The sequence below is a fragment of the Mastigoproctus giganteus genome, chromosome 9, assembly GCF_048544385.1.
Source record: "Mastigoproctus giganteus isolate SK-2022 chromosome 9, ASM4854438v1, whole genome shotgun sequence".
NCBI lineage: Eukaryota > Metazoa > Arthropoda > Arachnida > Uropygi > Thelyphonidae > Mastigoproctus > Mastigoproctus giganteus.
Window position 1 is genome coordinate 28,592,700 of NC_143583.1, and position 14,745 is coordinate 28,607,444.

At 34.8% G+C, this 14,745-nt stretch overlaps 1 protein-coding gene across 1 annotated transcript in view; it reads left to right on the forward strand.

Annotated features, from left to right (window-relative positions):
- The window catches only part of GPHR (Golgi pH regulator), a 192,674-nt gene that overhangs the window by 50,730 nt on the left and 127,199 nt on the right, over nucleotides 1-14,745 (forward strand). Inside the window, exon 4 of the mRNA XM_090381737.1 lies at nucleotides 3,162-3,268. Within this exon, the coding sequence (XP_090237863.1) occupies nucleotides 3,162-3,268 (107 nt within the window). The remainder of the gene's footprint in view (nucleotides 1-3,161; nucleotides 3,269-14,745) is intronic.

Genomic DNA, 14,745 nt, shown 5'->3' on the forward strand with positions numbered 1-14,745 from the left:
AGAGAGAGAGAGAGAGAGAGAGAGAGAGAGAGAGAGAGAGAGAGAGAGGATGTTTGGACTTGTATTCTTGTAGAATGGAGCTCCACCATTTATTGCTTGGCTGGTAGAGCAGTTTCTTTGGGCCATATTAGATGATGGCCATATCATTTCATGGAATTTTAGCAATGCTTGGCCACTATTATATACAAATATATACAAATCCTGATCTTAAATACACCTTGGGACTGTTTTTTGATGATGAAATGTGACATTTTGCAGCATGTCTGCTTCTTTTTCTTTTTTTTTTTTTTTATTTTATTTTTTTTTATATGTAAATATCACATCATTGACTGAATCAGTTTATTGTTTGATATAATGCAAAACTGTATCTAGGGTGTCTTTGGTTGCCTTATGAGATATTTTTGGTCTTAGATTTGATTCAATCTCTCCATCTTTTTATTTAGGTCCACTTTCCATCATGGTATGTGTGATTTCCATATCATCCATAATTTCATTTTCCAACAAGTTGTCGCCTGGTCATTGGAAAACATTGTTGAATGTTTTTTGCTGTAAATCTTTGAGCCTTCAATTTGCGTGAAATCATTTATGAACTACGTTCTTCATTATCTTCTTATAGGTCAGTGCTTTCATTAGCATTGTCAATCTCAGGCCACAGTTTTCTCAAAGTTTAGTGTATGTTGACAATGTACTAAATGACATTCATTTCATGTTAGTGCTATATGGTAAACAACTTTTGATGATTCTGTAAGACCTATATTCATGTCTTCTGCTTTTTTTTACAGAATTGAATGTTGTCTCTTCAGACATTCTAGAACTTTCCTCTGATTTATAGTCTGAATCAGAGATCGGTGGCAAAAAAGTGTAGCTCTACTTCTAACATTAAACAAACCTTAAGAATAACCATTAATCACAGCCTTCTACCTCCTTCTCTGCAAGCTATCTTATGACATTGTGTTTAGGCAGGTTGAATCTGCCAGACTGCTATGAAGAGTTGTGCATAGCTCTCTTGTATGAGTAATAATGAATTTTTCTCCCCACTTTATGACTTTGTTTACAGTAATGTTGGACAATCACAATTGTTATGTATTACAGGCAAAAACATTTGGCATGATAATTATCACTTTTGTACATATCATATATGCATACCTGCCAACTTTTATGGTTTCCCATAAAATTGTAGAAAATGTCTACCTTTTATGTAAACTTTCCTTTTTTATGGGTTTCTAGTTTGTGTTGTTCTTCAAAGATCTGTTGAAACTAAGATTGATACATTTTTATTGATACAGGCTTCAAAGCTGCCATTTGGCATTTGCCTTGCACTGAGTAAGGTATAGTAACATTTTAGTTTAATTTTTTTTTTTTGCTTGGGAATAATGAATAATGAGATTATCGTTGCTGTTGCATTACTTATATGTATTATAAAAGCAAGAATCATTATTTTAATGGGGGAATGTTCCTCTGTATTTTTAAGTGAGTAAGGAAGAAGTATATTTGCATTTTATGGTTTGTACAGATGTTATATTAGCATAGTGCATTGTTAGGAAAAATGACCAGGAAAATGCTTTATTTGAATATTGTTAATCATATCACTCTAATTCTTGTTAATACTGACTGAAATAGTTCAAAAATTAAAAGATCATGAAAGAAAAGAGTCAGTGGGATAAACCATATTCAACAGAAAGGGGAGGTGTTGGTAAAAGAGTAAAAATCAATCAAAATATGTCATCCATAATAGGACATATTGCAGTACATCCTATAATGTCCCTGCCATTGCAATTTATTTTAATTTTTGCATTGTTTTAGTTGATGGTAACAACAATTACCAAGGAAAAATGATATTATTAATCACATGAACTGTGCAAAAATATTTGTACAAAATAGCATCATCATTTCATAGAAATGATATGATGCTATGAAATAGTTTAGTTTTTTTTTTGCTGTCTGCAGACAGCAAAAAATATATATATATATATTTTTTTTTTAATAAAAAAGTATAAATGCTGATTTGATATTATATTAGCATTGTTTACATTGCTAGTGGAGCAATTCCCATCTGTGTACATATTGTTTATGTTGAATTTCTTTAATATCTTTTAACTTCAGTTAAAAGATACTTTTGTAAGTTGAATTAAAAAGTCTTTTGTAGTAGAAAGCTTTTGTAAGTAGAATTAATTAATCATTTTGGCTTTTTTACGCATTAATACTAGGAGTTTCTTTTTTCAGGGCCTTTTTTTTTTTTTTTGATAAAGATATGAAGCACCTGGAACAAAGCTTTTCACTATTTTTAAATTTACTCAGATACTATGTAATTGAGTAAAACAAACAAAAAATAATAATAAAGTACTTTAAACAAAGCAAATAACTTTAAAATACAATTTATTGGATTTTATGATGACATTTCACAATGCACTTTACCCTTTCACCACATAAATCAGTCAAAATCTGTATTGATGAAATATTGTGAAATCTGTTCTGGTGCATTCTAGCAAGGCATAGATATAAACTTAAAATTTTTAATTTTAAACACAAAATTTGAAATTTTTAGTTTTTAATCCCACTGATGTTGTTAGGCCTTGTCTAGTCTGTCTTCTCTCAGTACACCTTTGATGCATTGTTATATTGCTTTAATACAGTCACACAAAAGGAACAATTTTTAATGGTGTTTCTTTGTATAATATGAACAGCCTTCTCCTATTACTCATTTAATGACCAATTTATATGACACCTTGCAGAAGTAGATTTTACACATTTTTGGTCTGAAATTCCATCATTAAATATTTTATTTAATTTTACTTTTGGAAGGATTTAGAGTTTGAAATGAAGGAATTAATGTGAAGGAATAGCAGTTGTGTAAATCATAAAGCTCAAACTTTGTAAATTAGCTACTAATCAATAATAATAGTAATTTTATTTAAATTAAACATTTTTATATAATGGATACCCTTAAATATTCGGCAAAATCAGATTTATGTTATTGATTGTAACTGTTCCTGACCGACTGGATTAAGAAAAGTTCAGATTTAATTATAAATTATTTACACATTTGTGTGTGTGTGTGTGTGTGTGTGTGTGTGTGTGTGTGTGTGTGTGTGTGTGTGTGTGTGTGTGTGTGTGTGTGTGTGTGTGTGTGTCCCAGTTAAGATTTCTGCTCTGTTTCATAGTTCCAGATATCTACATTGGAAATTAGGACTATATGCAAGTCTCTTCATGCTCATAGTTATACTTCCATTCTATTCTGGATACTTCATTCTCAGCAATATCAGGTTTGGTGAGTGCTTGTTGTTATATATATATATATATATCTTTATATTTATTTTATCCTTTAAATCTTTTATCTTTTAAATATAATAATATGTCTTTATATATATATAAAAAATAATAAAGATGCAATGAAATTACTGAAAGTAAACAGGAATTAGAAATTAAAATTGAATAAATGGGTTATGGATCTGGGGTATTATGGTAAACATAGAAAAAACTGGCAACCATATGAAAAAATAGACAAAAAGGTAATTATCAGTGTATTTTGTAGGGGAGTTGAGCTATCAGGTGTAATAACCATGGAAGAATTGAGAGAACCTGTATGCATACAGGTTCTTTCAATTACCTCTCAGTTATAATTAACCGAGAGTTAATTGATTAACTCTCAGTTAATTGAGTTAACTCAATTAATTCTCAGTTATAAAAAGCTGGTTTGAGGCCAAATTTTCAACCTGTGTTCTGTTGAGGCAAAATTTCAGGTATAGTTGCAATTTCACATGTTGTAGCAGCAGGATTCTTCCCTGCTGCTACAAAAATTACCATAACTGAAAGGATGTTTTTGCATTAATTGACAAGAAGAATGTAGATTGCTGCCATATATTCTGTTGGTTGCTGGGATGATTCTAAGTTGAGTTCTGATTTAATAGCATTTCCTCCCCACTTTTCCTACAGAAATAATACTATAAATTTGGTACTTCTGATTCATTTCAAAATTCATTGCTCACTTAGAATATTTTAGGAATCTTTGTAACAAATTTTCACATTGATGGGTTGATTTATTTCGGTATAAATTGTGAATTATTGCTATTTGCTAATGTGGCTGAAATAACACACTTCATACATTAACTTTTTTCCTCTAGATCAACGGTGCTAAAATCACTCTTTTTAGAGTGATTATATGCTTTTTAATATGTTCATAATGATAGTAGTTATTTAAGTGAAACAGTGTAATCTTTAGGGATTTATAGCATTTATCTATTTAGAGAAGTTGGATAAAAAGTCATCTACTAGAAAAATAGAATAAAAAGAGAATGAATACTTTATTGAACTTTATTTTTCTTCTAAACGTTTTCTTTCACAAACCATACACAAACTGGAGGTGCTATAATGATACTACCTTCATAAAGTTGTGCTAGTATTATTAGTGGCAAATGATGGAAGAAAGCAAGCTTATAAAGCATCAGCAAAAAAAACCAAAAAACTTCCCACATCGCCTGCCCTTTCTCTCCAATAATTAGCATTAGCAGAGGCATATGATGCAAGAAAGGAAGCTTATGCAGCATCAGCCAAAAAAAAAAAAAAAAAACCTGCCACTTCACCCCTCTGTTCATTCGAAATACCTGTCCAGCTGAGCCTTAAATTTGTCCAGTTCTATCTTGAATTTCTTAATGTCAGCTTTGCATTTTAAATAAATAAATAAATAAATATATATATATATATATATATATATATATATATATATATATATATATATATATATATATATATATATATATATATACAGCAATACCTCACTTAGCACGGCTTCAAACAGCACGAGTTTCACTATAACACAGTTTTCAATTAAGTTAAGTCAAAAGTCAAAAATTTACTGTACATATTAAAACTCATTCAATAGCCTAGACATTGAATAAGGTTCGGTGTTGGGTATACTGTTGTTTTGTATATTTATAATGATATTGATGAAAGTATATCGAGCTTAGTATTGAAGTTTGCAGATGATACAAAGGTTGGCAAGGTTGTTAATGACAGTAATGGCTGTGTACTACTGCAACAGGATCTAGATAATTTGGGCAGATGGGCTAAGAAGTGGCAACTGAAGTTTAACCTTGACAAATGCAAAGTACTGCATATGGGTAGAAGTAACCCTAGAGAAACGTACCAACTGGGTGGTACTACACTTAAGGTGGTAGAAAATGAAAAAGACCTGGGAGTAATTGTGCAGGCAGATATGAAGTTTTCTGAGCAATGCAGACAGGCTGCCAGTGCAGGTCATGGGGTTTTGTCAATAGATAGGAATTTTGCTAGCAGTGAAAAGGAGGTGATTGTCCCTCTCTATAAGGGAATGGTCAGGCCACGCCTTGAGTACTGCGTACAGGTCTGGAGGCCTCATTTTAGGAAGGATGTAGATTTACTTGAGCGTGTACAGAGAAGGGCAACAAGATTGGTCAGAGGAATGAAGGGATCCTCTTACCAGGAGAGGCTTAAGTTCTGCAAATTGCAGCAGCTGGTGACTAGGCACCTGCGAGGTGATCTGATTGAGGTGTATAAGACCTTGAATGGGTTGAGCACACTGAATTCTGATGGGATTCTTCCACTTGTTCAGATTACAAACCTAAGGGGACATAAATTGAAATTGAGGAAGGACAGATGTAGAATAGATGTGCGGAAATTTGCCTTTAGCCAGTGGGTGGTTAATTGCTGGAACAAACTTCCATCTGTCGTTGCGGAAGTTGATAGGTTAAATAAATTTAAGGCGGAACTGGACAAACATTGAGAGGGGATTCTTTTGTAATTTTTTTTTTCTTATTGGCTGATGCTGCATAAGCTCATACACTTGCTTTCTTGCATCACATGCCACTACTACATGTACTCTACATATATGCTGTATTGTCGTAGCCTAGGAACACGTACATATATGCTGCAGTGCCAACTCTATTGTCTCACATGCATATGTGCCAATAGCTTCCCTCAGGCAGTCACTAACAAAGGGCAACAGTGTTCAGTATTCTTAATTCCATCCTGACAAGACGGCATGATAGCTTTTCATTTCACAATTTATTTTTTACTCCTTTAAATACGAGCGAAAATATATTTGTATCTTGGCTAGAAATCGCTGCCAACAACATGCATTCTGTTTGGCAGCATGTTTTGCCCCATTCGGCAAATTATTTCACTGGGTTTGAATTACAAATTCAAACAATTGCCGAAGACATTGTGAAGATCGGAAAAGTGACTTGAGATTTTAAACTTTTTGACACTGCCAATGTACGTGTCTGTATTGACTCACATGCAAGTGACTTAGATGATTTGGTTATCAATTTCTCCTTGAAATTGACGACCAAACTGCATATGAAGAAGAGGAAAACTATTCTGAAGTGGCACCAAAAAAACTTCCAACAGAAGAATTAGAGAAATTTTTTCGGGGGTGGGGAGTTGACATGGCCTGCAAGGCAATTATGAATGGAGATCCGGATGTTGAACGTAGCATCAAGATAGGGCAAATTTTACAAGATGGGTTTTGCTGCTACAAAAATGCTTCTTTTTCTCGATGTACAAGTTTTTGACTGCACCAAAAACTTGTATGCCTAGAAAAAGAAGAGACAACTTCACCGGACTTTATTATTGAAATACCTAAATAAACAATAAAGCTTTTTTCTCATCTCTAATATACTACCTTTCATTAATAAATTTTTTGAAATATTTAAAATTTCAAATCCTTTTAATTGGCTATCAACTGCAAATTGTTTATAGATTTATTATAATTTGTTTATAGACCTTTTTTCTGGTACGCATTCAATTAAAACCCATTATAATTATACCTCAAGCAGCACGGTTTCGCATAACACGGAACAGTTTCGGTACCAGTTAACAGTGCTATGTGAGGTATTACTGTATATAGTAATATGTTGAATGTGTATAGGAGAAGGCAGTTATGATTAAATCTATGATATACACTAAAAAGAATGAATATGAAGTGAGGTGAAATAAAAGTAACATAAAATGAGGTAAAATAAAATGAAGTGAAATAGAATAGAATGGATAACATATCATCATATAACTCATAATTTCAATGTCAATTTCAATCAGAGGTCATCCATCGAAATTATGTGCATAACAGTAACATGTAGGCCTCTGTTTCCAACATGGTCTGTATGCTCGAATACATGTGGTATGAAATAATTTCGAAAATAAAGAAGGCCAAAAATATATTATTATATGTAGAGCATACAGAATATGGATGACCTACTAATTAGATTTCTTTCTATTTTACTCCAATCTAGTTCCCTTCATTTTTTTTTAAGAATCTTAAAAAAAAAAACAAAAAAAAGGCTGAATCATTAAATGTAGAGAAGCTGAAAGATAAAGCAAAAATATATGATTAATAAGTAAAGAAAAATAGTGATCATCAAACTGAGGATGGAAAGATAATAAAATAACTAAGGAAAAGAAAAAGTTTGATGCAAACTAAAGAAAGTTGGTGCATAGATCAGGTATTTCATCAGGGGAATACATGATCAGGTGTAGTCCCCTGATGAAATACCTGATCAATGCACCAACTTTCTTTAGTTTGCATCAAACTTTTTCTTTCCATTAGTTATTTTATTTTTTATTTTATTATCTTTCCACCCTCGGTTTGATGCTCACTATTTTTCTTTACTTATTAATCATGTATTTTTGCTTTCCTTTTCAGCTTCTCTATGCTTAATTGGCTCATTGATTCAGCCTTAATTTCAGATTTTATTTTTTTTTTTAATTTTAATTTTTTTTTTAGGTTCTTAAAATTCTTTCTCTTTTTACTTCTCATTTGTTTCTTTTTCTTACTTTTCTTCTTCTATTAGTCTTGGCACCTTGTGTTTTATATTGCTCCACTTTATGTATTTTTTTGTATTAATTAATTCTAATTTCATCTATGTACATTTGTATCCTGTGTTGCAGCCTTGTGCACTCAGGTGCATTTTCTGTATGTTCTTCATATTTACTATTAACAGTATAATATTAATTATTGTTAATATTTAATATTATGTTAAATATATATATTTAATTTTATATATGAAGTGTTAGTTTTAAAGTAATAAATATTTTTGTATTTGTTTACCAATGCAGTTTAGTAGCTTATCAAAGACTAATTAACTTCTGGTCATAAATTATTCAGAACTTTTTTTTTTTTTTTTTTTTTTTTGCCTCTGGACAACTGGGTTGTTAATGAATCACAGATTTCACACATAAAAGAATGAATACTTTAAAATAGAATCAACAGTCTGTTTTTCAGGCTGGAATCAGTTTGAAATGTGAGCATAGGAAATAACTTTGTCCAGGGAAATATGATAGGTGACATCTGGTGAGTATGGGCTTGGCACACCCAGGGTCCTGAGCTGGATATCATCATTCTTCATTTTCTTCGTGATTCCCTTCTCTCTCTCTCTCTCTCTCTCTCTCTCTCTCTCTCTCTCTCTCGGTGCCGCCGTAGCCAGGTGGGAAGGAGCAGCAGTGCGTAGCACACGCTTCTTGATTAGACCGGGGTTCGAGCCTGTCACCACCAAATAGGGAGGATGCGGAAAGGTCAAGGAATGACCACCGCATATTCCCGGGGCAATATGGCCTTAGTTGCTAATGCTCCTAAATAACAATAACAACTCTCTCTCTCTCTCTCTCTCTCTCTCTCTCTCTCTCTCTCTCTCTCTGGGTAATTTGGAAAAATTTTTTTTTTTTTTTTTTTTTTTTGGCTGGTGCAGCATAAGCCTCAGGCTTCCTTGTACCATATGGCTAATAATAATAATAATAAATAATAAAATAATAATCTCCAGAACTTCTGAGATGAACTCCAGAGCTTGTCCATTTGAAATTAACTCCATCCTAAACATGAACCTTAAAATATTGAATGAAAACCACTTGTTTTTTGAAAGGTGCTGAATGGGTTGCCATTAATTGGCCTTTCTGTTTTGGGACAGTAAATGAATTTAGACACATTGGACTGGATCTGAAAGTGCATGAATATAGACCTACTCTGGCTTTGCCTGAGTAGGTCTGCCAGGGGCAAAGGTTGATGACGTTGCAGAGCAGATATCATCTTTTAAGGGCACAAAAGGTGATATAGTTGTACACGTTGGCACTAATGATATTAAGAGTAGGAGACCGGCGGAATTACTTAACAAGTACAAGTCACTGTTGAAAATAAGCCGTGAATTAGGGTTGAATTTGAAAGTGTCTGCAATTCTGCCCAGACACGATAGGAGGGAGTATATGATTTTTTTTTTTTTTTTTTTTTATGAGAACCCCAAACACGAGAGGTATTATAACCTATAGTACTTAGTACCGTGCTTGGGTTGGAGGTTGAGAAGACGAAAGAAGATATTTGTTGATATTGGATTTGAACTTCTGTAGATTGTAATTTTCAGGAAATACGTATGAAGGAAGGTTGTTCCAGAAAACAGCAGTTGAATGAATAAATGAGGAAGATGAAAGTTGGTATGATGAGAGCCCTGTCAATCAATTCGGCCCTGGAAAGATTGTGCAAGGCTCAAGGGGTAGAATTTTTTTTCAGCCTTGTCTTTACTTGTTAACAGGAGAGACTGCTTCTACAGGGATGGGATACACTTAAATAGAAAGGGTGCAAGAATGTTTGCTGATGCTATCGAGGCAACGTTAGGTGGGTCGGAAAACTGTTAGATTGGGGGGATGCAAGGACTAATAGATTAACAGTAGCCACTGGCAGAGGTGAAAGTGATTCTTGCACTGCTTCTATTGGAATGAGCAGCAGCTTGGAAAATAAGATGCAGGATATTTCAGAGACTGCTGGGAGTCATTGGGGTACAAGTAAATACATGGGTTGTGTTAGGGTAGCTAAGAAAAAGAACAGGTGCATGTATACTTGCATGTACACCAATGCTAGGAGTTTGGTAAATAAATTTGATGAATTTTAGGTATTGCTGAAAGCATCAAAGGTGGATATTGTTGGGATATCAGAGACGTGGTGTTACACAGATATAAGTAATGCAGAACTGGAATTTGGGGAGTACAACGTTTACAGAAAGGATAGACAGGATAGGAAGGGAGGAGGGGGTTATGCTATTAGTTAAGAAACACATAAAATCCAAGGAAGTGAAGCCAGTCGACATCGCTGGACAGTGCAGTGTCAAGTCAGTTTGGTGTGCCATAAGCATTGGGAGATCAAAATTGAGAGTAGGAGTGTGCTATAGGCCTAATGACTCTGATGAGTATAATAAGAAACTGTACAGGGAAATAGAGTGGGCCAGTAAATCAGAGAGTCTTATAATAGGGGATTTTAATTTCCCAGATATTGACTGGAATTTGTGGGTTGGTCGCTCACACACTAGCAAGGCTTTTGTGGATTTATTGGATGATTGTTTTCTAAATCAGCATGTTCGGGAGGCAACTAGAAGGAGCAATACTCTTGATTTGATTATCAGTAGTGATTCTTCATGCATTATGAATCTGTAGATACAGGAACCACTAGGTGGCAGTGATCACAGTGTGCTGAAGTGGGATTTACTCAAAGAGGTAACTACCATCAGGGGTAAAGGGAAGGGTTATTGCTTTCGTAAAGGCAACTACGATGGTCTGAGACAGTATTTAAATTCTATACAGTGGGACAAACTGATGATGTTACCAACAGCAAACTCAAAATGGGAAGCATTCAAAGATTTTATCTTGGAAGCTTCTAGGCTTTACATACCAACTAAGAAATATTGTTCAAGGTTCAGGCCTAAATGGATGTCAGATGAACTAATGAGACATGTGGCAGAGAAGAAAAATGCATGGGATACATATAAATTAACATGTGACACAGAAGCTTATGATAGATATAAGTTGATCTGTAACCAAGTTACAAAGGAGGTTAGGCAGGCGAAAGCAGATTACGAGAAATCTTTGGCAAGGGATGCAAAGAAAAACAGCAAGGAGTTCTTTACTTATGTAAATTCTAGAAATAATTGGTCCACTTGATATCGATGGTTCAACTGTTCATGATCCTGCTCAGGTAGCTAACAAACTAGACCAATATTTTGTATCTACATTCACACATGAGGAGTTATTCAGGAAGGGGAATGCTATAGATGAAGTAAATATTGGCAGTGAGCTAGATGATCTTGTAATAATTGAGAGTAAAGTCGAGGAGAAATTGTTGAAGATAAATACAAGAAAGACACCTGGTGGTGGATGAGATCTATCCGGTTATATCAAAGGAGGCAGCAAAGGAAGTAAGCAATCCATTAGCCATAATTATGAGAGCTTCCTTGGACTCGAGGGAGGTACCCACAGACTGGAAATGTGGAAATGTAACCCCAATTCACAAAGGAGGATCAAAGGCTGACACAAATAATTATAGAGCTATGAGTTTAACTTCTGTTCCAGGAAAATTAATGGAAGCGCTGGTTAATGAAGCACTGCAGGTTCATCTTGACAAGAATTCAGTTTTAGCTCAGACACAGTTTTGTTAAGGGAAGGTCTTGCCTGACCAATTTGATTGGATACTATGATGTAGTCACAAAAGAGTTAGATGCAGGGAATAACTTTGATATTATATATTTGGATCTTAGAAAGGCCTTTGATACTGTTGCACATGGAAGACTGCTGCACAAATTGGAGCAGTGTGGCATTGGTGGCAAATTGTTGCTATGGATAAAGGGATGGTTGAGTGGCAGATGAGAGAGTGGTAATCAATGGACGCTGCTCATCGTGGACTAATGTTATTAGTGGAGTCCCTCAGGATTTAGTGTTGGGTCCATTGTTGTTTTCTGTATTTATAAATAATATTGAAGATGGTATATCAAGCTTAATGTCCAAGTTTGCAATCGATACAAAGTTTGGCAGGTTGTTAAGGACGCGACTGACGCTATGCTGCTGCAACAGGATCTGGAAAGGTTGAGCAGATGGGCTGAGAGGTGGCAAATGAAGTTTAACATTGACAAATGTAAAGTACTACATATGGGAAACAGCAACCCCAGAGCAACTTATGAACTCTGTGGTACTACACTGACAGTGGTAGAGAATGAAAAAGACCTGGGGGTAATTGTGCAGGCAGATATGAAGTTCTCTGAGCAGTGGAAACAGGCTGCAAGAGTGGCTCATGGTGTCTTATCAATGATGTACAGGAATTTTTCTTGCAGGGATAGGGAGGTGATTATTCCCTTCTATGAGGCAATGGTCAGGCCGCACCTCGAGTACTGTATATACAGGTCTGGAGGCCTCATTTCAAGAAGGATGTAGAGCTGCTCGAACGAGTACAGAGAAGGGCAACAAGGTTAGTGAACGGAATGAAGGGTTGCTCTTACGAAGAAAGGCTTAAGTTTTGCAAATTACAGTGTCTGGAGACTAGGCACCGGCGAGGTGATCTGATAGAGGTGTATAAAGCCTTGAATGGTTTGAGCATGCTCAATGCTGATGGGATACTGCCTCTTGCTCAGAATAATCACCTGAGAGGGCATAAATTCAAATTGAGGAAAGACAGATGTAGGGTAGATGTGCGGAAATTTGCCTTTAGCCAGCGGGTAGTTGGTTGGTGGAACAGACTTCCATCCCTTGTTGTGGAAGTTGATAGCCTAAATAAATTTAAGGCTCAGCTGGACAGGTATTTCAAACGAATGGAAGGGTGAAGTGGAAGGGTTTTTTTTTTTGGCTGATGCTGCATAAGCTTGCTTTCTTGCATCATATGCCTCTGCTAATGCTAATAACAGCTATTGATCTCTCTAAAAGGTCATTTTTATAATGGAAATTGCACTACACTTTCATTGTTATCATATGTTCTGTTATAGGAATCAGTTTTGAATTCCTTTGTGATAATTTTCTAAAAAACATTTCTGGAGATCACTACCATAAAATAATAAAAACAATTTGCACTTTCCGGTTTATTGGGCTTTTCTGTTAGTGCAATGTATTATTAACGGGTATTAAACTCGATCTTATTGCATTTGCAGTAATACCGATAACTGGAATTCTGTGGGTTTTTACGTTATGGTATTATGGTAAAATGAGTTTCACTTCATTGAAATCTTCAATCATATAAAAAATGTAAATAAATTTAAAGAATCTTCTCTTCATTCCTAATTACTTATTACAATGGTGATGGGAAAGGGACCTATGGAAAGTGCTAGTGCTAGGAAACCAAATAAAATTGATTTAGAAATGAAGATGATTAGTTAAGAAGTACAAAGCTGTTTGTTATTTGGTTTTTAGGGCCATTAGCAACTAAGGCCATATTGCTCCGTGAATATGCAGTGGTCATTCCCTGACCTTTCTGCATCCTCCGCTTCTAGATTAGACCGGGCTCGAACCCCGGTCTAATCTAGAAGCGTGTGCTACACACTGCTGCTCCTTCCCACCTGGTTACGGAGGCACCGTAAGAAGTACAAAGCAGGATAAAGTTTGTCATCTATTGCATGGAATTAGGTCTCGCTGATTCAACAGTGAATGCTATTTCAAAGGACAGTGCACATATAAAAGAACATGTTAAAGGATCAACATATTTAAGATCAGCAGTGATAACAAAACAGTGTTCAGGTGCTATATTGAAGATGGAAAAGCTATTAATAATATGGATGAAAAATCAGATTCAGAAGCAAGTGCCCCTGAGTCCAATGGCCATGCAAGCAAAAGCAAAAGTATTTATGAAGATATTAAGGATAAGTACAGCGAACCCCAAGCCAAGTTCGTGGCAAGCAATGGGTGGTTTAATAGATTCAAGCATTGCACTGGTTTCCAGAACATTAAAGTATGCAGTGAAGTCTCCAGTGCTGATTCTGCAGCTGCAGAGAAATTTTGTGATGTGTTGGAAAAAACCCCTTCTAAATCTCCACAGCTCTCAACTTCCGCAGCAGCGTGCTTATCAGATGGAGAGTTAATTCTGGCAACGATGCTCGAAAGGTAAAACTTGCTGACATTATGCCTGTCTCCTTTCTCTTTTTGTAATTTTATAATTTCAAAATTTTTGTAATTTTTCCTGTGCATGAGATAAAAAAATTGAATAAATAATTCTGTTAACTTGTTCATCGAACATTTCTTTTTTACTTCAATCAAATTTGCGAGTGCTGCATAAGCATTTAGGGAAATTCCAACTTACCTAGAGTTCTGCGGAATGCAACCCTTACTTAAGTCAGGAGTGGCTATATTCAGTTGTTCACGATGAATGAGAGGGATTAACATTTAACTATCCATGAAGTTTCTAGTGAAATTAGTAATTTTTATAGGCATGTCAATCAATTTTAACACAAGATTTAAGAATGTAGTGTGTTTGATTCAAGTTTGTGCATCACACCCTTGCTGATGAGCACAGAGAGCAGCAAGTTCTTGTATATCATTGTCAAGATGCTTCTTCTGACTCACACTTTGTTCCTTACATTATTACTGGTTAGGAATCATGTCTATATGGCTATGGCTCAGAAACAAAGGTCCAACTCCATTCCTCTCAACCATCTTCCCTAAGGCCCAAAAAAACAAGACAATCTCAATCAAAAGTGTAGGAGGTCATGCTTGTCATATTTTTGAGTCGCAGGGAATTTGTCTCACATGAGCTCACAACGAATCAGAAATACTAAAAAATGAAAATAATTAAGTTAAGGCCTCCAATAATTTTTATTTATTTATTTTTTTATTTAATTATACTTTTATTACGCACAAGAGTAAAACTGTTTCCAAAATAGTGCTTTCAGACTACACAATTCAATTGTAAATAAATAAAAATGTAGTCACTTGTTGTTTGTACTAGCAGAAGGTCACAGATTTTCAATGATTAAGAAAAATTTAGAA